This window comes from Cucurbita pepo, chromosome LG11, assembly GCF_002806865.2.
Source record: "Cucurbita pepo subsp. pepo cultivar mu-cu-16 chromosome LG11, ASM280686v2, whole genome shotgun sequence".
NCBI lineage: Eukaryota > Viridiplantae > Streptophyta > Magnoliopsida > Cucurbitales > Cucurbitaceae > Cucurbita > Cucurbita pepo.
In genome coordinates this window covers 3,340,848-3,367,184 of record NC_036648.1, presented here as the reverse complement: position 1 = coordinate 3,367,184, position 26,337 = coordinate 3,340,848, and the positions used below count along the sequence as shown (strand labels likewise).

The window sequence follows — 26,337 nt, the reverse complement described above, 5'->3', positions numbered from 1 at the left end:
AGACCAATAATAGGTGCTCTTCAATCTGTAGAAATTTAATACATATAGGACGAGTTGTTGAGCGATGCGTGCATAGACGCATTCCTTCTCAACACGAACCTGAAAATTTAAAGCTGATCATAAGCAATATAATAGAGACAGAAACCATAATTATAAATTACTGAGAAAAAAGAGGGTTCGCCAAATGTTTTGGCAATTGTCACGAAGTAATTAACGCCTCTTACAATTCACAAACTGACAACATTATCAACATTATATTATACTGGACCAGAAGAATCCCAGGTCTTCCGTCTGAAAAGTATAATATGCATGGGAGGGAGTGAGTGACTGACCGACTGACTAACAGGAGGAGGAGGTATATGAAAAAAGAATACGAAGGGATATTAATAGACAGCAAAAAACCAATTTTCTTTTCTCTTCATTTTTCCAATTACAACTCTCTCTTCAACCACTATGCCACAAAAAATAGGAAAACCATGAGGAAGAATATTAGTACAAAGAAAATTTTGATCATCAGCCACCTATTTGATGATATACTGTTTAGATACTTGAGCAATGCTCCCTGTGCCCCCTCCACATTCGACAGAGTATCGTCCATGTTCTCGTCGATCCTGCAAAAACCGACCCAAATTAACTTTTGAACTGTAAGCTAGTTGGATGGGACTTATGGCATACGGAAAATGTATTTATATCGGCTACTGTATATTCCAACAGTGAAAATATATATCATGGAAAACATATATCATTCGTATTTTAATCAGAGGTACACAAGTAATCACAGGAGACTACGTTCATAGCTTGTTAAAAAGAAAATATGGAGGAACACAAGTATCTCTACACACATGAGACCCTCTTATATAACCCGTAAAAAAATTGGTTGAAATCTTACAACCAATTTTATATTAGAATCATGCTGGGAGGAAAACCCCCCTCAAAAAATCACATTACATGGAAACCAACATTCACGGCAACCATCGAATTATACGTTACTGATGAAATAAATGGTAAAAGAGCCCAATTGACAGGAAACTACTTATCCAGTTTTACTGAAGGCTATATTTAGACCCATTCAATCTTGTGTAGCACATCAAGCTCTTTAAGGTTCAAAGTCAACTTGAATGTAATGGATACTGAAACCATATATTTCATGCTTTGTTTGCAACACAAAAGTAATTATGTAATCGGAGATTCTGAAGTAGGTGCAAGAGGGTAGAACCTGATAGCAATCTCTCCTTGTTCAGAAACCAGAGTGGCTAGCTGGTTGAAGATATTGCTCAATTCATGAATGGTGGATTCTACATTTTGAAGAGCTTCAGCTCGGCTCTGCATGTAAGTGTCTTGTAACGGAACCATCTGCTGCTGTTGCTGCTGCTGCTGCTGCTGTAACAATGGTTGACTCTCCCCATCCACCTGCTTCCTGTAAATTTACAAGCAACATAATTTTCATTACACAACATAATAATCGTTAAATGAAATTCGACAGGAAAGTAGAAACAGCACGACGACAAAAAAAAAATATAGCACAACAATGAACTTATGAACTTCTATATATATATAAGAGCTACATGTGAACTTCCATTAGAAACACGCACAGCAGCAGAGAAGACATCAATCCAAGTAAAGACCTAACGAATATTCCTCCAATTGGCACTAACGATGAATTTAAAATCCTTGGGTTGACAATAATAGTTTCTAAGATAAATACTGATCCAAAGAGAGTGAATGAGATAGAATGAGCATTTCTAAAATGGTCATTTTACAAGTACAGAAATTTTCACCAAAAACAATAATAAATGCAAACTGGGATTCAATGTCATTGTCCTGGTAATTTAAGAGATTTCAGACATCAAAATGGTTGAGTTTATCCTTTAAAAGTTTAAGCTACAATTTAGTTGCTTATGGTGACTAGGGCCATGCTCAAACAAATATGGTAAGAAAGGAGCAGGGCGATTGTTCAGGAGATAAGGTTACTGGGTAGAAAGGAATAGCAAATTGTTCAAGGAACCACCAGGTAAACATTGGGTTTGGTGTGTTTCATTTGCCTCTTCTCAAAANGTTTTTTTTTTTTTTTTTTTTCTTTCTTTCTTTTGATAGGAAACAATTACATTGATTAAATGAAATGTACAAAAGTGGGAACCCATCCAAAAGAGATCGTAAAAAACTTCTCCAGCAGGATATAAGAGAGTTTAGAATAATTACTAAAAGGTAAAACATTTTTACACCAATAGGGAGCCAAGAAAAGAGCGAAGTCAAGCACTTNTTTTTTTTTTTTTTTTTTTTTTTGGAACGAAAAACTTCTATTGGCATAATGAAAATGAAATGTTCAAGGAATATAGACTCCCAAAGGGAGTGTAAATAGATAAAGAAAAAGAAAAATCAAGAACCTAGAGGCAATTACAATCAAATAGAGCTCAACACTGGGAATAATAAAGCTTATCAGCCACTAGCTCCTCCAGTGAAGCGTCTTTTAAAAGCTCTTCATGCAAATAAGTTGTATCAACTCCTAACCAACCAAAATATGACTTCAGCCCCTAACCAACCAAAATATAAAAATTGGAGCATGCAAAACTCTTTTGGAAAACGCCAAAATGAACGTTACATCAACCACCTTTTCTCCAACCTAAGCATTAAACACTGGAACATAAAGTGCTACTTCGTAACTCCACATGAATTTAATGATCTTTGAATAAAATATACCAACATTTGATTCTTGTAGAAGAACCAAGTCAGGACAACGGTGCTGCAGAAACTTCTTCAAACTGAGTATTTCCAAATAATCCCCCAACCCCCATGTGTTCCAGGATAGAATTTTCATTGAATCACAAAGGATAACTGCTGAAGTCAACTCAAAATCTAACATTTACATCCAACTGTTATGAAATCTAAAAGGGGAAGACCCTCAAACAAAACTTCCAGCTTCCAAAAGTAAAGGAGAATAGTCAGAAAAAATACAAACTTGTCTTGATACCCTTGAATTGTCCAACAATTGATCTCGATCTTTTGAAACATGAAAGCTATCAAGCAAAGAATTTGATCAATTTTTGGTTAAAAACTCCAATCTTGATCTCTTGAATTAATACCAAATCTAGGTAGAAAAGCTGGATAAATTTCTTCAAAGTTGTTTGTTTAGTATCATCCCCAAATCCTCAAGTATTCCATGATATAACATTCATAGTTGAAACTCACAATAATTAACTCAAATAAATTTTAAAAATCAAATTGGGGACGCTGGAGGGATACTATGAATTTGAAGATCGTAGATATTAATTGAAGAGGAAATTTTGCTTGGAATTTCTTGTGGAGGAGAAGTGTGTTGGAAATTTTCTCTTGTGTGTTTGTGTGAGAGAGAGGGAGAGAGTGGACGAGAGTCAAACAGTAAAGTGATAGCCCTAAGCCAACAATTTTATTCATCAATACACTGCAGCCAAGAAAAGTTTTGAGAGCTCCCCACCTCTCTTACTCAAAAGACAAGTTCCAGAAAACCAAACCCAAAAAGATACCCTCACCACAAAACAACTCTCCCCAGTAAACCTCCACCCCCGAAGCCTCTCACGTAACAAACAAAACCTATGGGCCCCACACAAATACATGATTATCCTCTCACACGGCTCCCCCTTTCTCACACAGTTTCTACACTTGAGTAATTTGGGACATATTATAAAGTTCATGAGGCAATTCAGAGGAGATGTATTTTTTTATCACTTTTATGACTGCAAGTTGGGGAAAGCACATTTGCAAGCACCATAAACCCAAAATTATATTTTGAACATATCCCACTATCATCTAAAACAACTAAGAAGATGCTTTGCATAAATAGAAGGGTGTGAATATATCAACTGGAACAATTAAAAAATTCTCACCCGGGAGATGTTTTAGAAAAAGATGTGGACGCCTTGGCCCATGGAGGAGGGGGCGCACTTGAGGCACCAGCAGCTGACCTGGAAGCTAATGGACGCTGGCGCACAAAAGGATTGGTAGATTCCTTTGAAGCAGTAGAAGAAAATAGTTGTCTTCTATTCTCATGAACCTTCAAATTCTTCATTAAACCAACAAATAACGTAAGTATTAAAAAAAGCTGGAAAAGTCTGTCACTGAGATAATAAAAGCCAATCGAAGAAAAAAAATGCAGTGCAACATTTGAGCTTACTTCAGTTCGCATGGTTAGAACTTCTTTAAACTCTTTTGTGGTGCTCATCAGTCGATTCTTAAGATCATCTACCACAGTGGTTGAATGACTAGTAGTATCACTGGATATGTTTCCATTTTCATTTCTAGAGTTGCAGAGAAGCTGAAGATCTACAACGGCAGAGTTCAAGGTTGTAATGTCCTGCTTAATAAGAGCAGTTAGCTCCTGAATTTCCATTGTTGGGTCATCAAAAACTGAAGTCCTCTTTGCCACTGGAAATCATGATGTGAACATCAAAACTCAATCAGAAAATTAGAAACTTTCACTGTCATGCTTCATGCAATACCTTTAAGAAAATTTATTTTCATATGCAACATTAGGCATTCTCCATTAAGCTCAATAATGTAACTAAAAACAAAACCAACCCACGTGAAACAGATAAATGTTTCTTCCCTAGTCTCCTTTGCATTTTGCAAACTAAATAAAATTAACTGCCTAAAATTTTAAGGTGTCAAGAAGTTACAATTTACAAAAGGAATGAGCCACAGCAGCAGTTTTTTCAGAGTTTAAAATATATTTTCGATAAATAAACGGAATCTCAAGGAAAATGTTCAGTACCTACTTAGATTGTTAGAACCACCCAATACGTTACCAAACATCTACCATGGCATAATGCATTATGAAACTTACCAATCTTTTTCTGATTATGGTCCTCAAATTAATGGAATTTAACAAGGAATTGCTCAAACTTTAAAACTTAGCAATTTAACTAATGATTAATATGACAGGCTTAGATGATAAAATTTATTGAAAATGGCGTCTGGTCTGAACTACAGGATACAAGACTGCGCAGATGCACCATAGATTACTTCCAATTCAACTACTTACATTTTGCCAACTTTGAGAGTTTCTGAGACGTCTGGTGTATCCCTAATCCAACCTTGGAAGCCCTCTTATTGAATTCAGACTGAAGAGCCACAGCAGAGCGCTGCTCTTCTGACTTTGAACCAGCACTAGGTCCAGTTGTTCCCGTGCTCGATGAGAAAGACTTCTTTAGCCTCTCTGTTATGTTCTGGAATTCCAGCGTCCGATCTCTAAATGATTGTGCTGTTTTGACAGCCATCTTCAGCGCGTAAGCTCTAGCTCTACAACAACATCAGGAAAAGCATTCGCATGAATGGACTTTAATTGTCGAACATCGAGACCATTGTCAGCTTAAGCTCCTACGGAACTAAGAAAATAAAACTCATCTAGTCCAAGATATTTCCCGTTACCATAAGCTTTTCTTGATTTTCACAATGTTAGTCAATATTACTTGGAAAAATTCAGATCGTAGCTTTCAATAGACGTATAGAATTCGCATTCCTATAGAAATAAAGAAAACAATTCGAAGAAACTAGATTCAATCAAAGCGAAATTTCCTTATTCCAATCAGTCTAGAAGAATGTCGGTGCAAAGTAATCCAAGTATTCAAACTACAATTTACGCCAAGAGATGCAAGGACGCCGTCAACTACACGTATCTAAACGAAATATTTCATCCTTACACCTAAATTTGCAAAGATACAACGAAAAAACCAGTGGGACGAACAATTAAATTACCTCAACAGCCGCGAGATCCGAGTCCCTCAATCCTCAAGGAGAAAATCAAGCGAAACAAAAAAGGAAACGGTAGAATGCACCAATTTCAGAGAGAAATGGAAGCAAAACCCTAGATCTGGATCGAAATCACTATTCCACCCAATCAGCCAGAAAGAGTTCAATATCCCGGCGACGCGCTTAATCGAACGGATAAGAAACGAATTGGAGATCAAAAAGAGGGAGAAATGGATCGAGTTCGATCAGAGATTGAAATTGAAGCCGAAAGAGCATCAAATTGGGGGGAACAAAAGAAGAACAAAGATGGCGGTAACGGAGAGAGTTAAGTAAGCTGAGACGAGGCGCTGAAAAAGAAAATGGGAGGAAATTACCGGCTGCTCATCTCAACATACTGGTTTTCCAGAACGAGTAAAAATTCTAAAAAAAGAATATTTTTTAAATAATAATAATAATAATAATAATAATAATAATAATAATAATAATATTGTGCGTGTTTAGCCGATGAGTTACAAAAATAATAAACCAAAAAAACCAATTGTTTTTATTTTGTTATTATAGTTTAAATTAGGAATTAATTACACGTTTAATTATGGGAGTTTAGACTTAATTAATTACAAGAATAAACTCCAAGTGGATTTCAAACTTATATAAATTCGTGTTTAAATAAATGAGATTTAGTAATTATTTTTTAATATTTATTTAGAGATGATATTTCAAAAAATATATATTAAATTTGAGTTTTAAATTTTAACTAAATATTTAAAAAATGAGTAAATAAATATTTTATAAACTAAGATTTTACTTTTATTTAAAAGAACGAATAAATGAAAACTACTGCTTGAACCAACCTAACCCTAAAAATTTATGGTTTAGTCCGGTTCGTTATTTAATAAAATTTACTTAATTTTTAAAAGATATAACTTGAACAACAATTTTCAGAAATGGTTATATGATATTTTGAATTAAGTGATTATATACGCGACCAAGATTTAAAGCTTGGGAGAGACATTATATCGCGACATTTTTAAAAATTTCATAATTTATTCACCATATCTTGCAATAAAAGAACATTCATAGCAAAATTTAAACTTTGACATGAACCTAAACATAATTTAACTAGATTAGATATATGTCATTGACTAAAAAGTTAGATGTTCAAGTCTTATGTCTCTGTGTAACTCAAGCTCGCAGGGCATTCGGTTAAGTTTATGATAGAAACAAGGACCAAAGATTATCATCCACTAAAGACCATGAGAGGTGAAGCAAAGCAAGCAGACACCATCACTTTACAGAAATGATCATCCATGGCTGCCACCAATGGACATATAAAAACAGCTCTTTTCAAACAGATGACCAAAAGGGTGTGTGTCGATTGCCTCCGACAGGTTCGTCAACCACGGGCATGGCAGCCAGCCATTGAGGCGAGTTTTATGCAAAGCCACAAATGCTGGTTTCAAAAATGTCCTCATCATGGTCAGCATTGGACTTGGGAGAACGCTCCGAGGTTTTGTCAATGGATTTCTCGAGTTCTTCGTCTATCGATATCTCGTGGGAACGACACGTTAGACTACAGAAGGCTTTCTCCCCCCCTGCAACAGTTTACAAGTTAAATAAGAATGGTTTGAAACTGTAAAAGGCATGCGAGAGGACAGTACGATTTTCGTTTTCCCGTGACGAACCTATAAATGTAGATGTCTTTTCCCTCTTCCAGTTTCTTGTGACAGGAGTAGCAGAAGCTTAAGAAACCACTCAAGGAATATGAAGTGAAGATATCGAGCTCCTTCATTTCGTTCTCCGAAAACGAGCTCGAATAATTCGAGTTCGAATCTAAAATGCAGTCACCATAAATATGAGTAGTTTTCGGGTTTGGACGATGCAAGATTACACACAGTATAATCCTCGGACAGCTCAATCTCACTAGCTGAGAGAGGCCTCTTAGATAACCTGATATGCCTAAAGAAATTGAACAAGGTTTCATGAGGGGACATTTTCCAACACTCGAGCTCCTTTGGCTGACCGACGAGCAGCAATGCTCTCGGTTGTAGTACAACTACCGAGGCTGTGACCAGTTAAACCAGCTCGAGGAGCAAACGACCTGTAGGATTCAAAAGAACAAGAGTAGTTCCCAAAAGACTTGCATTGTAACAGTTCAATGGAAGCTTTAGGCAAGGATTTAGGTCCCTGGTAATGATTTTCCCGTGATGAACAATTCGACTTCTCGGTCACGCTTCGAAGCCCGAATAGAACAGTCTTACTACCGGATGATCGAGGTTCTTCCCAAATGGTTTACTACTATCATTGTCATTTAAAGAATCTATCAAGCTCAGCCCTACTTCACTAGAATCCCAGCTCCTTCTATGCCCCTCATTGGCTAATGATCTGGGAGCTCTAAGAGGGTTACCTAAACTAGCAATATCCAAAAATCCAGAGAAGTTGGACTTCTAGCTGAATCAGAATCTAAGCCTTAGGAGACAACCTAGTAAACAGGTGAGAGCTAGAACCAGAACAAGGGGCATTCAGTTGATTCAATCTGTATGGATCGTTCAGAACTAACCTTGTTTTCTTCCTCCTCGTTCGCGGGACTTAACCCAACACCTTACGGCACGAGCTGGCTACAGCCACGCACCACCTGTGTCCGCATTCCCAAAGGCATCCCTCTCTTTCAAGAGGATTTGCGGCATGTCAAGCACCAGTAAGATTCTTCGCTTTGCTTCGAATTAAACCTCATGCTCCACCGCTTTTCAAATCATAACTCCGAAAATCCAATCCCTGCAAAACCATACGGCACGGGCTGACGACAGCCATACACCACCTGTGTCCGCGTTCCCGAAGGCATCCCTCTCTTTCAAGAGGATTTGCAGCATGTCAAACCCTGGTAAGCTTCTTCGCTTTGCAACGAACTAAACCACATGCTCCACCGCTTTTCAAATTGTCACTCCGAAAATCCAATCCCTGCAGAACCATATGACACGGGCTGACAACAGCCATATACCACCTGTATCCATGTTCCCGAAGGCATCCCTCTCTTTCAAGAGGATTCGCAGCATGTCAAGCCCTTACTAGGTTCTTCGGTTTATATTGAATTAAACCAAATGTTCCACCGCTTCTCAAATCGCAACTCCGAAACTCCAACCCCTGCAAAACCATAGCTTCTTTTCTGCATCAACGTTATTTGGTTCATTCAGAAATACAATATAGTTTCAGAAATCCATCAGAATCAGCAGAAACCGAGCAGCATTATGCAATGTAAAATAAAAAACATCATTAACATCTGCTAATTGATAAGAAACCCCAAGAACAGAACTCAGTCCACACAATCAATTCAGAAGTAGCAGAAACTGTGCAGATTGAAGCATTTAACGAAAAATCATAAGCAATCGCACTAGAAATAGCCTCGTGAAGACTCTCGAACAATCAAAACCTAATACTCAAATGCAGTAACATTCCCCTCCATCAATTTTGCAAGAAAAATCTCGAAAATGAAAGTAGTTTCAATCGATTGAAATGGAAAAATCCGGAATCAGAACAAAAGTTCGCAGCCAAGCCCTCGATTTCTCGAGGGCATTCCGCAACTAAGAATCAAAAAGGGGGAAACCCTAAGAACCATCGGGCGAGAATTATTTTGTACGTATTTTCCTAATTGCAGTTCAATCAATTTTCAATTTAATTCCCCGCTCCCATTTCTTCACCGAAAGAAGAACGAAGACCTTTCATAGTTCATGAATTCTTTGCCTTCGATTTGCTTTTAATTTGGAAGGCTCTCAAGTTGAATGGTGTGAGAGGGTTAAGTTTAACCAAAGTCTTTGTTGGCACATCTGACCCATGTTAGTTATGATACCATTTGTAATAGTCAAAGCTCACCGATAACAAATATTATTTGTTTTACTTCGTTACCTATCATCATCAGCCTTACAGTTTTAAACTGGGATCGTCATTATCCTTACAGATTTAAACTGGGATCATCATCAGCCTTACAGTTTTAAACTGGGTCTACTATGAATAGAGTCTAACCTTCGACTAGTGCTTCACATCCTCTGATGACGAACTGGTACTCTTTGTAATAACTCAAGCTCACTGCTATTAGATACTACAAGTACCAATAACTCTATTTTTTTTTAACTCTCATATTAATTTGTATACCAATAACTTTATAATAATTATTATAAGATTAAATTCAAATTCACTGCGAAAGAATTCTAAAATATCGTGATAGACATCTTATTTATTACTATTATTTTCTTCTTCTCTTTTATTTATTTATTTATTATTTGTATGCCTCTTGTCCACCCCACATACAATATCTCAAAAGTTTCGTGATGTGATAAAATAATAATAATAATAATAAATAAATAAATAACGGAGTTAAATGAGAATCCTGAGATCTGTCCTTTCTAAGCACTAAACGGCCGCATATATAAACGAAGCTTTAACGCCGTCTATAAACGTCATAGTCAAACCCCACTTAATAAAAATATTCATAATCTTGTGTGTAAAAAATGTTTATAAACTTAAAAAAATAATAATATTATTATTATTATATTTTAAAATTTTTAAAAGTAAAAAAATATATTTTACTATTTATTTTAGTATTATTTTTCAAAAATACACATTTTAATAAGTTTCAAAAATATTTCTCAACTTTAACAAATTTCATTAAAATAAATCAGTTAATTTAAAAGGTTAAGTATATCTAGAATTTAATAGACAAAAAAAAAATCGAAATATATGTTTTCAAATCACGAAAAATAAAAAATTAAATGACATGAAGATATTTTTAAAGATTATTTATTATTATCGAAATATAATGATTAAATTTATAATTTAACTTAAATATTCATTATGTCATTCGGCCATAGAAAAAAAATAATTTATACTCTTTTTTATTATTATTATTGAACCATTGATAAATTACGGATAAAATTAAAATTTTAATTTTAAAAATTAGTATTTTTCTTCGTAGTTTAGTTTTATTTAGCCTTAAATTATAAGTTATTTAACATTTTTTAATTTAGAAACGCATTAATACAAAATTAAAACTTAAAAATAGGTGTAGAAACTCTAAACTTTTAATATAACCGTCGTCTTATGTCTCGAAAGTCCGAGAATGCGGTGGTTTTGGTCAATGAAGGCGGCGGTGGTGGTGGCGGCTGCTTCAATATATTCTGTTCCCGGCGGTCTGAGCTTGTTTGCAAATGTTAAGTCCCCTACGACAAGTTGCTTATTTTCGGAGCCTTAGTTGGAAGGAAAGTTCTGTTTTGGTCCTCCATACACTTTTTGTGTTTTTCTTTGTGTTTTTTTCTTTTTGTCACGTTGTACTAATTGAGCCAATATTTTATTCGGACATTCAATTATGTCTTCGCCGATAGATATATTGTTGTGTGGATCACACTCGCTGAACAATAATTGAGCGACATTTATTTTAATATAGCAAATAAGTCACCTATGTGAAATTCGGACTTCACATACAATGTTGACGTATGCTCGAGTCTCGAGTTATGTTTAAAAGAAATGTTTTAGAAAACATGAACGAAGAAATACATTGAAAACAATTTTAAAGAAAGTAATGCTAAAGCAACAACTTTGATAGTATATAACCTGGGTATGAAAAAATGACCACTAGTCACGTCTTACTATAGTACATTCTGAGACATTTTAGCCCTAATAGGTATAAACATGATTTGGTACGGGCATGCAACTTTGGACAAATAGTACATTCTGAGACATTTTAGCCCTAAGAGGTATGAACACGATTTGGTACGGGCATGCAACCTTGGACAAATAGTACATTCTGAGACATTTTAGCCCTAAGAGGTATAAACATGATTTGGTACGGGCATGCAACCTTGGACAAATAGTACAATCTGAGACATTTTAGCCCTAATAGGTATAAACATGATTTGGTACGGGCATGCAACCTTGGACAAATAGTACATTCTGAGACATTTTAGCCCTAAGAGGTATAAACATGATTTGGTACGGGCATGCAACCTTCGACAAACACGTCTTGGACAAGCATGACTAAGACATCCGATATACGGCCACGACCATAAGCATAACCATGACAGGTAACAAGCGTTCTTTAATCAAACCTTTAATTCAAATTATCTACTATTTTAAGTTGGAAACTATCAAACTTAAATTGTAGCTTATTGGGTGGCATGGTTTTCTTAAATTCATGCTTCCTAAGCTCATATCAATAACTCCATCAATTAATTAAACCATTTCCCAGTGGAGAGCAACAAAAATTTGTTAGCATTAAAATNAAAAAAAAAAAAAAAAAAAAAAAAAAAAAAAAAAAAACAACTAAAATTTTAAAAATATTTATTAGGTGTTCTAACTGTGAAAATGACTAATAAGTTCATGTATGATAGGTCTCGAATTGAACGTCTTAAAATTCTAAGAATCCATGTTGTTCTTGTACAAGAAGAAGGAAAATTTATTCATAACATTAATAATCAACACTTTCAGGCGAATTCAATCGCAATTACTCATACAAATTCATCCAAATATGTTTCCCAGATCAGACAATATCATCACCATTGATTAACTGTATACATTTCCTAGAAAATTCAAGGAGTTCAAAGCTTCATAACTCTGACCTTAGCCTATAATCATGGTTCCGGCTCCATTGTCAGTCATGATCTCTAGCAGCAACGAATGCTCCAGCCTCCCGTCAATGATACTCGCCGTCCTCACCCCTTGAGCCAACGATCGTACACAACAACTCACCTTTGGAATCATCCCTCCGCCGATTCTACCCTCGTCCATCATCTTCTTCACCCCTTTGATGTCTATCTGCTTCACTAAGCTTTTCGGATCGTCACGGTCTTCAAGAATCCCCGCCACATCCGTCAGTAAGATCAGCTTCTCCGCCCCCAGCGCCGCCGCTAATTCTCCGGCCACTGTGTCCGCGTTGATATTGTACATCTGCCCCGACTCATCGGCAGCCACCGAAGAAACCACCGGAATGTGGCCTTTGTCCAGAAGTGCCTGTAGAACCGTAGGATCCACACGTGCAACCTCGCCTACAAATCCTAACTGTGCCGCGTTAGGGGCTGGACGAGCCGTAAGTAGCCGCCCATCGACACCGCAGAGCCCTGCAGCCGATGCTCCGGCCTTATTGATCAACGAGACCAGATTCTTATTCACATCGCCGACCAACACCATCGACACTATTTTCATCGTTTCGGCGTCGGTCACCCGCAGACCGTCGCGGAAAACGACCTCAATGTTGAGCCGTTTGAGCCAGTTATTGATTTCCGGCCCGCCGCCATGGACCAAGATCGGACGAAGGCCGACGCAGGACAGAAGAACAAGATCGTTAACAACCGAAGCCTGGAGCGACCGCGATTTCATGGCGGCCCCTCCGTACTTCACAACAATCGTTTTACCTCGAAATTTCTGGATGAATGGCAGTGATTCCGAGAGAACATCAACTCGGAACTGCCCTGGACTTACAGAATCAACCACAGCCTCCATTTGCTGAGTTGCCGAGCACCTAATCGACAACGACGAAGAACTTAATCTGCTCCATCGCGGAGCGGGCGAGAAAATCGAGGAACTGGAAATGGAAGGATTGAACAGGGATTTGGAGGAAAAAAGCTTGGAGGCGGATGGATTGAGCAAGCTTTCGACCGTCGACATTTTAATCGGACCGGCAAGGAAGAATGAACGGCGGAAGGAGGCGGCAATGTGATGCAGAAAATTGCGAAAGGATTATTAGGGCTTTAAAGAGCGATAGCAACCCAGTGATAAGAGTAAAGTTTAAAATTATTTTTTAGTCTTATTACAATTATTAAACTAAATTAATAAAAATACAACTTTATACTTAGTGTAACAAAATAACCTTTTAACTTTTAAAATAACATTTAAAAGTTAAATAATATTTACTTTTTTTTTTTTTAAGTCATTTTGGATAAATTTGTGTAAAAGTTATATTAATATCTTTTTATATATATATATTTTATGAATTTAAAAGCATCTAGCTTTTAAAAACTACATTTTTTTAACTTTTAAAAAAATTTAAAAATACCCTTTATGATATGGAATCAACCCAAGGGAAAATACGGAACCGATTAAGTTGATGATCGAGATCAAAAGTAAAAAAACCTCGTTTCTAAACTCGTGATTCGAATCACTTCACAAGAGGTTTGATTAATACCAGTTGAATGACTCTAGCATGCAAATTTTAAAATACGAGAATTTGCAAAGACATGCAAATTTTAAAATACGAGAATTTGCAAAGAAAATCCTTGCTCTCAACCAAAAAATTCTATATATATATATTTTTTTTAATTCCAAAATGTGATGTATGTAATCAAAGAAAAGAAGGTTTTATATAGCCTTTACAACTTTAAAGTAGGTGACACATCTGATCAAAGAAAAGAATGCGCCTTTACAACCTTTACAACGTATGTAACACATCACTCTCAAATTAAATTGGCCAGTATTCCCCTAATTTTCAATGGCTAGTTAATGGTAAAATATGGTAACTTGTGGGTTACAATATAACCTTATCTCCTATATTAAAAACTAGGACAAACAAATATTTAAATTATAATTAAATAGTGCAACGAATGAGATGTGTTTATTAGTCATTTTTGCACTAGTTTAATAAATTTAGTTGAGTTCATTAAATGCAACTTAGAGTGGATTTAATGTCTCTCTTCCTTGAAGCTCAACTTTGCACAACATATAAGAGAGGTCTCCAACATCTTCTAATATTTCCTTTGATGAGCTAACCATATCTTGAATATAAGTGTACAAGGTGTATTGTAGCTTCTTAGCTCTCGTCCCTGTAATTGGACCTTGAGGTATGAAAATTTTTTGGTCGTGGTTCATATCACTATATGTGAATAAAACTACTAGTACCATATTTAAAAAATACACATAAATTTTGAAAAGTAACATTAAAAAATTTGGAGATAATCTAAGTTTATATTCCTATTATGAATTTAAAAATTAAATTTTAAAAAATAAATTAACTAATTTTGAGATTAATAATAATATTTAAATTAATTAGAATTTTTTAATTGTTAAGAGTTTGTTTAATATTAAAATGTGAAATTTTAGAAATTAGGTTTAGAAAAAAATTGTTTAGGAAATATATTGATTTATTATAATAGCAGGATTATATTAAAAAATAATTATTTTCTTAAATAATAAATGGAGAAAAATTATGGGGAAGTGTATCCGCGTAGATGGGCTTCCACTACCCGCCGAGTGGACATCTTCTTAATCAAATTTATTGTTTCACCATTTTTCCTGCTTGGCCGGCCGGTCAGTATCTAATCGGAACTTAATAATCCGTAGAAACTTCGATCCTCTTGGCAGCCGTTCATCAATTCGCCGGCATCGACCTGTTCCAACGCGTCGGCGGTATTCCAGTAGTCGCAGAATTTTGAGGTTTAGATGATATCCGAAGAAGAGAAACAAGTGAAATCGTATCCCGAGGCGGCAACGACTTCCTCGGTTGAATTTCAGAATTGGATAGAGTAATCGGATAATTTTCCATTTTAGAGAATCGTTCATTTGGAATCGGCCTAAATTTTTTTTTTTTTTTTTAATTTTTATTTTTTATATATGTTTCTCAGAGCGCAGGATTTGCTGAAGAAGAAACTGATCAAAGAGGATGAGTTCGAAGGGGATAGTTTGAAGTACGTCGGTGGCGTTGATATAAGCTTCTTAAAGGAAGATTCATCAGTTGCTTGCGGTACGCTCGTGGTTTTAAACCTCCAAACTCTTCAAGTTGTCTATGAAGATTTCTCACTTGTCACCGTTCAAGTTCCTTATGTCCCTGGCTTTCTAGCATTTAGAGAGGTTTCTTTTCCTTCATTTGTTCATAATCACCTTTCAATTTCAAGTACATTCCAGCTTCATTTACTTGTTTGCAGATTGGAAGCTTTTGTCGATCTTCTACTTTGTCTATTCTTAATTTATTTACATATCTGTAGAATTCCTATGTTCACATGAATGTTACTTATCGTATTTGTTGATATATTATTGGAAATCTTGTGGCATTAGCGATTTACTTTTGGTAATTAGATACAATTTGTTGCTTCGGTTCTTTAGGCCCCAGTTCTCTTGGAGCTTTTGGAGAGGATGAAAAAGAGTGATCCTCATTTGTATCCTCAGGTGAATGTTTAAATGCCTGGATTGACTTGATTTATGACACTCAAAAACAGTATCTTATCGCTGTTCCAATGTCCGTTTCTTCGCATGTCATGCTGAAATCATCTGAGATACTTCCTCCTTCTGGAGGTCATCATAATTTTTCAAGTTGCACGTATGGAACTGCATGAACAGAAAATTCTAGACAATACTGTTCACTACTTTGATCCCAATTTATCACCAATGCACTTATAATAGTCTACTCTGTTTTTTTTTTTTTTTTTTTTTCATATAACATGCCTTTTGATTTTCGAGCAGTTGTTGATGGTTGATGGAAATGGAATTCTCCATCCTCGAGGTATTTTTTATCTTCAAAATATTTATGAATTAGTGGTGGGATTCCACGAGTTTTAGGAATTGCGTTCGAATTGGCTGCTGGCACTATTTGATCTTGTTCTATAACTTAAAAGTCGATTGATTATCTATAGTATCAGTAATGTTAACATAATATGTTATCTTGGAACACTGACTCTTCCATGGGAGGAACTTTGCAGGTTTTGGTCTGGCCAGTCATCTTGGCGTTCTTGCTAGTTTGCCCACCATTGGAATTGGAAAGAATGTGAGTTTTGATTTCATCTAACTTGGCATGTATTTGAATGTTTAACCCCATCAAGCATTGCTTAGCTTAGCCTAGATTTTGAGAACTGACCCTGGATGCTTATTCTCTCGCCATTTCTGAAGTTCTTATTCGGATGTGTTCTTTAATGTGAATTTCAGCTGCACCATGTTGATGGTCTTACCCATTCCGGTGTTAGGCGACTCCTTTCGGAGAGCAAAAATAATGATTCGGTTGTAACTTTGAGGGGTACCTCTGGATGCATTTGGGGTGTGGTAAACGATTTATAAATCTTTTTCGGTAATTTAATTTGACCGAGTTCGAAAGCCAATGAGACGAGATCAGTGGTTTTCGAATTGCACACACTCTGCCACCATACATAAAAGTACAGCTTTTGGTTTGGGAACATTGTTCGAGCTTTTCCTCTCCTTTTCAGGCCATGAGATCTACAGCTGATTCATTGAAGCCCATATACATTTCAATTGGTCATCGTGTTTCACTCGATACCGCCATCAGGATTGTTAAAAGCACGTGCAAGTTTCGTGTTCCAGAACCTATTCGACAGGTAGAACATAAATATGCTCGAAAGATATCCATAATGGTTATTACTTCTTCCTTAGAACTTTTGCAGAGATATTATTGAGCCTTACTCAACTTTCTTTCATGAACTGAATGAATATCCATTAATGCTTGTTCTTGATTTGTGACATTATACATAGTATTCGTGTTGAATCTTGCCTTGGGGGTGAGATTTTTGATGTAAGATCACTGAAATGCCTTCTTTATTTAATATTATATGATTCAGGCTGACATTAGGTCAAGGGAATACCTCCGGAAATTTCAAATGGGAATGTTAAAAAGAGAAACTTCATAGTAGAGGTAACGTTTCTACCGAGATCAGTCATCTGCACATGAGAATTTACGAACCTGTCGTTAAAAAAAAGGCGTTCGTAAGATCTCTTTTCATTCAATATTCGACATATCACGAGATGATATATTATTTCATACTACTGGAGTGCTAGAAATTTTTCTCCATTAGAATTGGGATATTGTTCATCAACATCAGCCATTGCATATTTCTTCGCAAGTCTTTTCAACTTAAAGGGTTGTATATTTCATGTCCTAGTTCCCAATTTTTTTAATTTTTGTTTTTGTTTTTTACAGGTTTGGGCTGTAAACAAGGCACAAGAGGAAGATAACAAAGCATGAGCTATTCGACACTGACACTGAGCTTGATCCGAGCAACTTTATGAGGTGAAGCATATCTTAGTTTAGAAATTAAATTTGTAATTTTAACCAATAGTGATATATATTAAACTCTAGATAAATATTATACTTATAAATCTTATATTAAATCAATGTAAAACTATGTTAAAACAGATCATTGCTTGAATTTTTTTTTTATGATAAATTATATGTCTGTAATTTATTCGAGGAATAGTTCTCAATTTGAATATAATTTATTGGATAAGATAATCTCAAGTTAAAAACATTACTAAAATCTTAATGTTTTGACCATTTAAGCAACTTTTTCTTTAAAATATATTTGTCAATTTTATTCATTTTAGTTCGTTGGGTTTCATATAATGTTCTCAATATTATTATTATTATTTTTTTAAATATCGACATTTTTATCAATGTTTTTACATACCTATGAATTCGACATTAACATAAACTGTCAATCAACATTTCAATTATTTCGTTAAAAAAATAAAAAACATAAAAATAAAAAATAAAAAACATAAAAAGATAAAAGATAAAAGATAAAATGCCCTAATACAAATAGAATATAAATAATTTTAACTTTTTTTAAAAATGTAAATGATTTATTTACTTATTTAAATTTTAAACCTTGGTCGGGAATTAGGGAAGAGTCGAACCGAACCGGTTCGATTTCCACATCGACTAAGGCCCCTCGTTTTTCCAGGGTTTGGAGCGCCATTCCGAACGATTCTTTTTTCTTCCATCAGATCCAGAAGGAGTGACGACGGACAGACAAGAAGCATTCGAACCGCTGGTAACCCTAAATTAAACTCTTTGATTTTGGATCTCTTTCAATCTCTATATCTCATATTATTCTTGACAATAGCATATATTTCAATCATCGGAAAGAGATGGCGACGATTTTGAAAGAAATTCACTGAATTCGTTGAAATTCTTTTGCTTGCGATTAATTTTATTCCCTCTCGTAGTGATTGAATGGTTTTCTTTCCTGCTTGACGTTGAATGATTCGGTAGATCTTGACTGGGGTTGAATTCTTTTTAGGTTGGTGAAGCAGGGCGATGTATAACGGTATTGGGTTACAGACGCCGAGAGGGTCTGGCACTAATGGGTACATTCAGACAAACAAGTTCTTTGTGAGGCCGAAGACTGGAAAGGTTGCTGAAAACACCAGAGGATTCGATGAAGATCAGGGCACTGCTGGTGTTTCCAAGAAACCTAATAAAGATATTCTTGAACATGATCGCAAGCGTCAGATTGAGCTCAAACTTGTCATTCTTGAGGACAAGCTCACTGACCAAGGTTATACAGAGGATGAAATTTCTCAAAAGTTGAAGGAGGCTCGCGAGACTTTGGAAGCTGCTTCAGGTTCTGAGGAAAAAGATGGACCCTCCGCCATCGTACTTGCAGATAAGAAGTACGAATTTCTCTGATTATTGTTTTGGAATTTGCAAATATTACTCCATCATTATGAACTGTTGCACGTTTAACCACCGTTGCTGAATGTTTGACAGCTCTGAAGGCGTTGGGAGTTCCTTTTTATGTTATTATTATTATACGAAATACTCGAATACCATTCTTTTGGTGTTTACTTTTTATTAATTGCTTGAATACTAAATTGGTCTGCTTATTGCTGCTCGTTTTCATCTTCTTGAATTGGAGGCTACTCCTCTTCTCCTCTGAATGACAAGAATGTAAGAGGATGGAATTTATTTCGTGAGAAATAATAACCCTACCAGTCTAGAATGGAGTGTGAATGAGAAGCATAACCTTTTTTATTGATTAAATGGAAAATGTGGAACTGGGAAGGATCGAAACTGTTTGTGAATAATGTATACGATAAGCTTCACTTGGTAAATTGCAAGTATTCATGATTGGTTGGCTTGCCTGTGCTTTTTGGCATCAGTTTTGCTTACCATGCAATCGATAATAAATGGTAATTTTCTTGAATGGTAGAATGAACATCCAGGTAGTAATATGGAGTGGTCTACGTCAACTTTCTTTATTAATTAATAATTTCATGGCTTTGTGATTTTCGTCCTTCATGGTATAATGCAATTTTGTTTTCCTTAGAAGGTCAATGAGAAAGGGTCTGACTACTTTTAATACTTATTATATTTCTGTTGATTCTGATCTTTTATCATACTAGTAGTTTTGTGCCTAGTGCTGTTTTCTTATTTTGTGTACGAAAGGGTTTTCTAAATGATGTTTTCCTTGATTGAGTAGGGTTTCAGATACTCAGTCTCACCAAATTGCTGCAAGAAAGGAGGAGCAGATGAAAACATTGAGAGCTGCACTTGGGTTGAGTTCATCGAACGATAGTGAACAAGTTACAGAAGGGATTTCTGATCCAACAAGAAATAGAAGGGAGGGTCAGAATGCTGATATTAAGCGACAGGAGAAGTCTGAGCATTCGTTTTTAGACAGAGAATTGAACTGGAAAAAGCATGGCTCTGAAGATCATAATGATGATAAGGGTGACAAAAAAAGGGTTTCAAAAGAGTTGAAAGGCCATCTGAAGGATAGAAGAAGGCCCAAGGACGATTCTTCTGATAACGATTCTGTTGGAGAGCATCATAAGGGAACCAAGAAGAATTTGAGAGATAATAGAAGGAATGATTCTGAAAGTGACTTTGAAAGTGATGATGACGAAAAATACAAAACCTCAAGGAAGTCGAAGAAAAATAGAAGGCATGATAGTGACGTTTCTTCTGATACTGATTCTGGTGGAGAGCGCAAGGGAACCAAGAAGCACTTGAGAGATAATCGGAGAGACGCTCCTAAACGTGACCCAGACAGCAATTTTGACCAGAAATATGCCACCTCGAGGAAGCATAAGAAAAACAGAAGGCATGATAGTGACGATTCTTCTGATACTGCTTCTGGTGAAGAGCGCAAGGGAACCATGAAGCACTTGAGAGATAGTCGGAGAGATGCTCCTGAACGTGACCCAGGCAGCAATGTTGACCAGAAACACCTCACCTCGAGGAAGCATAAGAAAAACAGAAGGCATGATAGTGACGATTCTTCTGATGCTGATTCTGGTGAAGAGCGCAAGGGAACCACGAAGCACTTGAGAGATAGTCGGAGAGATGCTCCTGAACGTGAGCTAGACAGCAATTTTGACCAGAAACACATCACCTCGAGGAAGCATAAGAAAAACAGAAGGCATGATAGTGATGCTTCTTCTGATACTGATTCTGGTGGAGAGCACAAGGAAACCAAGAAGAGCTTGAAGAATAATCGAAGAGATCTTGAAAGTGATACCGACAGTGACGTTGACAAGAAATACACCACCTCAAAGAAGCAGGAGAAAAACAAAAGTCGCGATAGTGATGATTCTGATTCAGATAGTGGTGAGTTTGGGATGGGCAGCCACAGGAAAGGATCTGGTAGACCTAAAAGTCAAAAGGTGATGAAGAAGCAAAGAAGCCGGAAACAGGAGTCCACGGATGAGTCCAATTCTGACAGTGGGATTGATGATAAAGGCAGGCAACTGAAGCACAAGAACCAGCATGGTAAAAGATATGGGGTAGATAGTGACAGCTCTGACCGTGACAGTTCTGATTCTGATGTAGGTCGAAACAAGAGTAAGCATCGATATCACAGCAAACGTGCAGGAAAGAGCAGGGTAGATAGTGAATCCGATTCTGAAAAGTTGAGAAAGCATCCTAAGAAAGATGTTGGTAGACGCAGACATGATACCGATAACGATGAAAGTGGTGATAACAGCTCTAGCAGTGATGAAATAGTGAAGAGGCGCAGAGATAGGAGGTACAATTCTGATGATAAATCTGAAGAAGGTGAATATTTTGGTAAAAGTGGCAAGACAGCCACAAAAGGAACAATAGCTGCTAAAAGGAAACATGATGACAGTGATAAATCTGATGATAGCCAAGCAATTGATAGAAGGGGCAATGATAAACAGAAGAGAGCTAAGAAACATTCGTCTGGTGATGGTTCTGATGCAGATAAGGGAGTAAAATCAAGTGGTGGAGCTCGTGAAAGAGGAAAAGGGAGCTCGAATCATGCAGATGGTTTGGATGAGTCTGTGACAGCAGCTAAGAATACTTCGTACAAGTCTAGGAATGATTCACTCGATGAGTTCAACCGTGCAAATCAACAGACAATGAAAAGCAAGAGAAAGTTAGATGAAGGTGGTGAGGATGAGCAGCAGCCAGAAGCAAAGTCTCGAAGTCGAATTTCTACAAGAGAGTCAGATTTCCATGGAGACCCCAAGAAAGATTTCAAAAATGATTCTGAATCAAGTAGACGTGCACGAAGTGGTAGGTACGAAGAGGCGAGGGATGGCAGGTACAGGGAGGAACCCAAAATTGATTCTGAATCAAACACTAGATCACGCTATAGTGCACACAACGAGGATGATGACAGAAAGTCGACTCGAACAGGAAGCAGATATACTGAAGAAACAGAACATGGAAGTAGACATAATCACAAGGCTAATGAGTCTCACCACCGCAGTAGGACTGATCAAGATATTGAAGAGGGAAAAAGGCACAGCAGCAGCAGATATGAGGAGCAGAGAGGGAGAAAGCATGAAAGGGATGAGGGTATAAAATCTAGCAGGGAAGCTGAAAGAGGGGAGTATCAACCAAGCAGCAGGCTGAGATCTGAGAAAGATTATGAAACTAAAGAATCTACAAGAGATAGGGATGATCCCAGAAAGAGGGCCAAATATGATTCTCGATCGAGCAGACGTGATACGTCGTATTAGGGTCGGGTCCCTTATTCGTATTTGATAGCCGCCTATTATCTATAAACTCTAGAACTTGAATCATAATGCCTTGTCCGGAAGGTTTGTGTTTCCTTTTTTCTGTAATGAAAATGTATGTGAGACTAAGAAATTGCTTCTCCTTGAACTGGTTTGTTGCTGAATTGAAGTCATCAGGTTTCAGAAGACTCGAGTTCTGAAGTAAATTTGAAAGCTGTACTGGAAGCAAATTCTTTTAGTAAGGCTCGACTTCCCATTCGAGTTATTTTTAGTTCAACAATGCGTGGAGTAACGAGATATTAGGGAGATATCGGCCTCTCACACCAATACTCGACCCTCTTAACAGATTGAAATCAAGTTTTTGAATATATTACGAACACACGAACAACCGAAACGTCAGATACAAACTGTAGTTTTCATTAAATTCCTTGTTTTTGAATCACTAACTAAACAAGGTCTTGAAATTTCTCACTATTCTTCCCTTGTGTAGGCATGGGAGTTGGAGCCGAAGCTTAGGCATCAATGTACAATGTAGTACTGTACAGTGTAGGGGACACTTCCCCATAATTAACTATTGGTTCTTTTAAAGAAAGCTTCACTTAATCTAAAGCTTTTCTCTGGTAGCTTGAAAATGGAAGGCATCAAGAGATGGAGGCATGGGAATGATCTATCTGCTGCTGACTGATCCATTTTTCATAATCTTGCACTAATTGCCGCAGCAGCAGAGGTACAAGGTTGTCCAACAGAGCTTGTAACATCCTGTGTCAGCACAATTGTAACAATTGGTGCACAAACAAGAAAGAACATGAATTAGCCACAGCGAAAAGAAATTCAGTTTCGTCTTCCAAGGTCGTATCGAGTGTCTGTCTATCCAGTTAATTTCGGGTGGTACTCGACCAAAACTGAACTTGGAAACTAATTGCAAAAGGTGGTAAGAGCCTCGTCAGAATAATTTGACAACCGTTTCTAGTTATAGCTCATATGAATTTTTAGTCAAATTCAGAAAAACAAAAATTAAAGATTAGATCGTTATCAGCCGGTGTTCAAATGACTTACAAATTTCCAGGATTCTCAACCGCAGCTGTAGGCATCAGGGTGAAGGGAAGTGTATAAATCTGCATAAAAAGCATGAATTATTCAGCCTGTAGATGCTAACCAGTTGAGTATGATATTGATGATAAATATTAGAACCTCCAGAGATAGATTCAGCTTCACATCAACTTCCAGATAAGAATTTGAACCAACCGAGTCCCATGTCAAGTGATTAATCATCAAAGCTGCACATTTTAAAGCAATGATCAACTACAGTTTCTCAAGTATTTTATACTCTTTAGAGACATCAAATCTACAAACCAAGAGTAGAACTAGATATATCTGGTAGCATTCGAACTTCAAATTTCTTATCCGAGAGCATATGCCTTATCCAATTGAATTATACTATCGACAGATCAATAATGCCTTATCCAGTTGAATTATACTATCGCACAAATCAATAATTCTCGTAGCTAATCAATAATCTTCGTAGTCAAATATCAGGGAAAGACCAGTTTACCCGAAAAGTGTTCGTTTTGGCGTTCCACCAATTCTGAACCTTCAAACTGCATATAAAATTTGAAGTTTCACCAATTTTGCAAGTTTCACCAATTCTGAACATTCAGAGACCAGAATACCCACCTTGCAAGAAAGCATCTCAACTGTAAAATCTTCATCTGTTGGGATCACTCGTAAATCCAGTGTAGGGGCAGCTTCAAAGTTCAAGAGTTGCAATTTATGCAGAGTGCATCTGCAAAAGAAAAACGCCAATCATTTAGCTATAAGAGCTTTCCCTCAAGGTTTTAAAACGTCTCTACTAGGGAGAGATTTCTACACCCTTATGAGAAATGTTTCGTTTTCCTCTCCAACCGATGTAGGATCTCACAACCACCCTCTTGGAGGCCAACGTCCTCGCTCGCACACCACTCGGAACCTGGCTCTAATACTATTTGTAACAGTCCAAGTCCACCACTAGCAGATATTGTCCTCTTTGGACTTTTCCTTCTGAGCTTTCCCTCAAGGTTTTAAAACACGTCTACTAGGGAGAGATTTCTACACCCTTATTAAAAATGCTTCGTTCTCTTCTCCAACCGATGTAGGATCTCACAATCCACCCCCTTAGAGACCAGCGTCCTCGCTCGCACACCACTCGGAACCTAGCTCTAATACCATTTGTAACAGCCCAAGCCCACCACTAATAGATATTGTCCTCTTTGAGTTTTCCCATTTGGACTTCTCCTCAAGGTTTTAAAACACGTCTACAAGGGAGAGGTTTCCACACCCTTATAAACAATGTTTCATTCTCCTCTCCAACCAAGAAGGGTAGATTGTGAGATCCCACATCGGTTGGAGAGAGGAATGAAGATTCCTTATAAAGGTCTGAAAACCTCTCCCTAGCAGACACGTTTTAAAAACTTTGAGGGGAATCCCGAAAAAGTCCAAAAAAGACCCTATCGGTTAAATACTAATAGGATGAAGCTACCACCACTGAGACAGACCTGTATGTGTTAGCATCAAGTGACTGGAAACTTTTCAAGGCATTTTTGTTAATCATTGCTTCAATTCCTGAAGGGTGATTCAGGAATTCTCTGATATGATATGTCCTGCCTTCACGGCCACTGTAACTGGGCAGTTTGATCTTCTCCTTTCTTGTGACAGATAAGTTTGCCCTCTTCGTATTAGTCTCAGAATCGGTGGCCTTTGATACCTTAATTCCTTCAAATTTCTTCCTGAGTTCAAATAACCATTTAAGACCCAAAACAATGAAAAGATAAGCAAAAACTAACAAACTCTCTATTAGGAATCAAGAAAGTATAAGAAATATATTCAAATGACGTCAATATCTTCATTCGAATGGGTTTGTAACCGCCCGATCTCACCACTAGTAGATAGTGTCCGTTTTGGCCCGTATCACCATCAACCTCACAATTTTAAAACGCATTTACTAGAGAGAGGCTTCCACACCCTTATAAGAAATGTTTCGTTCCCCTCTCCAACCAATGCAAGATCTCACAATCCACTCCCTTGGGAGTCTAGCACACTCCTCGGTGCCTAGCTCTAATGTCATTTGTAACAGCCCAAATCCACCGCTAGTAGATCTTGTCTGCTTTAGCCCGTTACGTATCGTCGTCAGCCTCACAGTTTTAAAACACATTACTATAGAGAGGTTTTCACACATTTATAAGAAACGTTTCGTTCCCCTCTCCAACCTTCTCCAACCCTCTCCAACCAATATAAGATCTCACGGGCCTTAGTACAAGTGTGTGAACAAAGTGATCATAGGTTTGAATCCCTTCTTTCACTTGTTTGACTCGGAAAAGAAAAATTTTCCTCAAGTGAATGATTATATAGAATTTATACAAAGTTCAAGTAAGAGTTAAAAGAGAATAAACTAGATCGTGAGTACGATCGTCTTAGATACCTAGCCCTTTTACCTTTTGATCGATTATATATATCTATCAAACATCCTCTTAAGATCGTTTAGCATTTAGAGAGTGTTCGGATTAAAGTATGATTAAGCATAAACTAATATATACCTCGGGGAACTAAACTTGTGAGTAGCAAGCAATGGAAACGAGCCTTTTCCTTGCCCCAACCATTTGGTACCCAAAACCACCATCCTCTCTACAAACACATTTTCGCGAAATGAAATACAGTGAACAAATATGGAAGCCAAAAGAACAAAAGTAAGAATCAGGTACCAGATACAAGACAGAAACCATTTTTCTTCACCTTGGAGCGGAATTTCGTGCTCAGAATATCAATTATGCTCGGAACCTCACTTGGCCGGCGGAGAACGGCGACCGGAATTCTGAAGTGTGCGGCGGATTGCAAAGAACTGTCTAAATGAGAATTATGGAAATGGCGCTGAGAAAAGCAAATTGAGGGAGTCCATATCCA

At 37.0% G+C, this 26,337-nt stretch overlaps 5 protein-coding genes and 1 long non-coding RNA gene across 7 annotated transcripts; 2 read left to right on the top strand and 4 right to left on the bottom strand.

The window, feature by feature from the left end:
* Positions 1-129: 129 nt before the first annotated feature.
* On the bottom strand, positions 130-6,114 carry LOC111804989 (syntaxin-32-like). Its single transcript, XM_023689837.1, has 6 exons — positions 5,728-6,114; positions 5,015-5,271; positions 4,148-4,398; positions 3,861-4,036; positions 1,217-1,417; positions 130-611 (listed from the first exon to the last, which is right to left on the bottom strand). Exons 2-6 carry the CDS (start codon positions 5,247-5,249, stop codon positions 452-454), a joined length of 1,023 nt encoding a protein of 340 aa, XP_023545605.1. The 5' UTR covers positions 5,250-5,271; positions 5,728-6,114; the 3' UTR covers positions 130-451.
* Positions 6,115-6,826: 712 nt separating this feature from the next.
* On the bottom strand, positions 6,827-9,489 carry LOC111804990. Its single transcript, XR_002816593.1, has 2 exons — positions 7,404-9,489; positions 6,827-7,313 (listed from the first exon to the last, which is right to left on the bottom strand). It is a non-coding gene; the product is annotated as an uncharacterized LOC111804990 (long non-coding RNA).
* A 2,647-nt stretch (positions 9,490-12,136) lies between these two features.
* On the bottom strand, positions 12,137-13,485 carry LOC111804987 (acetylglutamate kinase, chloroplastic-like). Its single transcript, XM_023689836.1, has one exon. The coding sequence runs from the start codon at positions 13,366-13,368 to the stop codon at positions 12,325-12,327; it is 1,044 nt and encodes a 347-aa protein (XP_023545604.1). The 5' UTR covers positions 13,369-13,485; the 3' UTR covers positions 12,137-12,324.
* A 1,424-nt stretch (positions 13,486-14,909) lies between these two features.
* Positions 14,910-17,861, top strand: LOC111804971 (endonuclease V). 2 transcript variants are annotated; one of them, XM_023689818.1, is made up of 9 exons: positions 14,910-15,218; positions 15,318-15,543; positions 15,796-15,858; positions 16,153-16,192; positions 16,389-16,453; positions 16,612-16,725; positions 16,887-17,015; positions 17,256-17,329; positions 17,615-17,861. In XM_023689818.1, exons 1-8 carry the CDS (start codon positions 15,136-15,138, stop codon positions 17,322-17,324), a joined length of 789 nt encoding a protein of 262 aa, XP_023545586.1. In that variant the 5' UTR covers positions 14,910-15,135; the 3' UTR covers positions 17,325-17,329; positions 17,615-17,861. The 2 variants fall into 2 exon arrangements, 1 of the variants encoding a protein (XP_023545586.1); XR_002816590.1 differs by lacking the exon at positions 17,615-17,861 and having other exon boundaries at positions 16,612-16,720.
* Positions 17,862-18,357: 496 nt separating this feature from the next.
* LOC111805081 (protein starmaker-like) lies at positions 18,358-22,610 on the top strand. The gene is made up of 3 exons (XM_023689960.1): positions 18,358-18,467; positions 18,717-19,089; positions 19,899-22,610. The coding sequence occupies exons 2-3, from the start codon at positions 18,734-18,736 to the stop codon at positions 22,405-22,407; spliced, it is 2,865 nt and encodes a 954-aa protein (XP_023545728.1). The 5' UTR covers positions 18,358-18,467; positions 18,717-18,733; the 3' UTR covers positions 22,408-22,610.
* Positions 22,611-22,797: 187 nt separating this feature from the next.
* LOC111805082 lies at positions 22,798-26,337 on the bottom strand. The gene is made up of 8 exons (XM_023689961.1): positions 26,139-26,337; positions 25,974-26,061; positions 24,936-25,166; positions 24,079-24,187; positions 23,957-24,002; positions 23,596-23,681; positions 23,461-23,519; positions 22,798-23,163 (listed from the first exon to the last, which is right to left on the bottom strand). Exons 2-8 carry the CDS (start codon positions 26,054-26,056, stop codon positions 23,046-23,048), a joined length of 732 nt encoding a protein of 243 aa, XP_023545729.1. The 5' UTR covers positions 26,057-26,061; positions 26,139-26,337; the 3' UTR covers positions 22,798-23,045.

Coding starts and splice junctions, on each gene's coding strand:
- LOC111804989 (XM_023689837.1), bottom strand. CDS start 5,249: ATGGCTGTCAAAACAGCACAATCATTTAGAGATCGGACGCTGGAATTC. Junction 4,399..5,014: donor ACTCTCAAAGTTGGCAAAAT/GTAAGTAGTTGA, acceptor CATGATTTCCAG/TGGCAAAGAGGACTTCAGTT. Junction 612..1,216: donor CAAGGAGAGATTGCTATCAG/GTTCTACCCTCT, acceptor CGGTTTTTGCAG/GATCGACGAGAACATGGACG.
- LOC111805081 (XM_023689960.1), top strand. CDS start 18,734: ATGTATAACGGTATTGGGTTACAGACGCCGAGAGGGTCTGGCACTAAT. Junction 19,090..19,898: donor ATCGTACTTGCAGATAAGAA/GTACGAATTTCT, acceptor TTGATTGAGTAG/GGTTTCAGATACTCAGTCTC.
- LOC111804987 (XM_023689836.1), bottom strand. CDS start 13,368: ATGTCGACGGTCGAAAGCTTGCTCAATCCATCCGCCTCCAAGCTTTTT.
- LOC111804971 (XM_023689818.1), top strand. CDS start 15,136: ATGATATCCGAAGAAGAGAAACAAGTGAAATCGTATCCCGAGGCGGCA. Junction 15,544..15,795: donor GCTTTCTAGCATTTAGAGAG/GTTTCTTTTCCT, acceptor TCGGTTCTTTAG/GCCCCAGTTCTCTTGGAGCT. Junction 15,859..16,152: donor ATCCTCATTTGTATCCTCAG/GTGAATGTTTAA, acceptor ATTTTCGAGCAG/TTGTTGATGGTTGATGGAAA.
- LOC111805082 (XM_023689961.1), bottom strand. CDS start 26,056: ATGGTGGTTTTGGGTACCAAATGGTTGGGGCAAGGAAAAGGCTCGTTT. Junction 25,167..25,973: donor CACAAGTTTAGTTCCCCGAG/GTATATATTAGT, acceptor ATTTGAACTCAG/GAAGAAATTTGAAGGAATTA. Junction 23,520..23,595: donor AGCTGAATCTATCTCTGGAG/GTTCTAATATTT, acceptor CTTTTTATGCAG/ATTTATACACTTCCCTTCAC.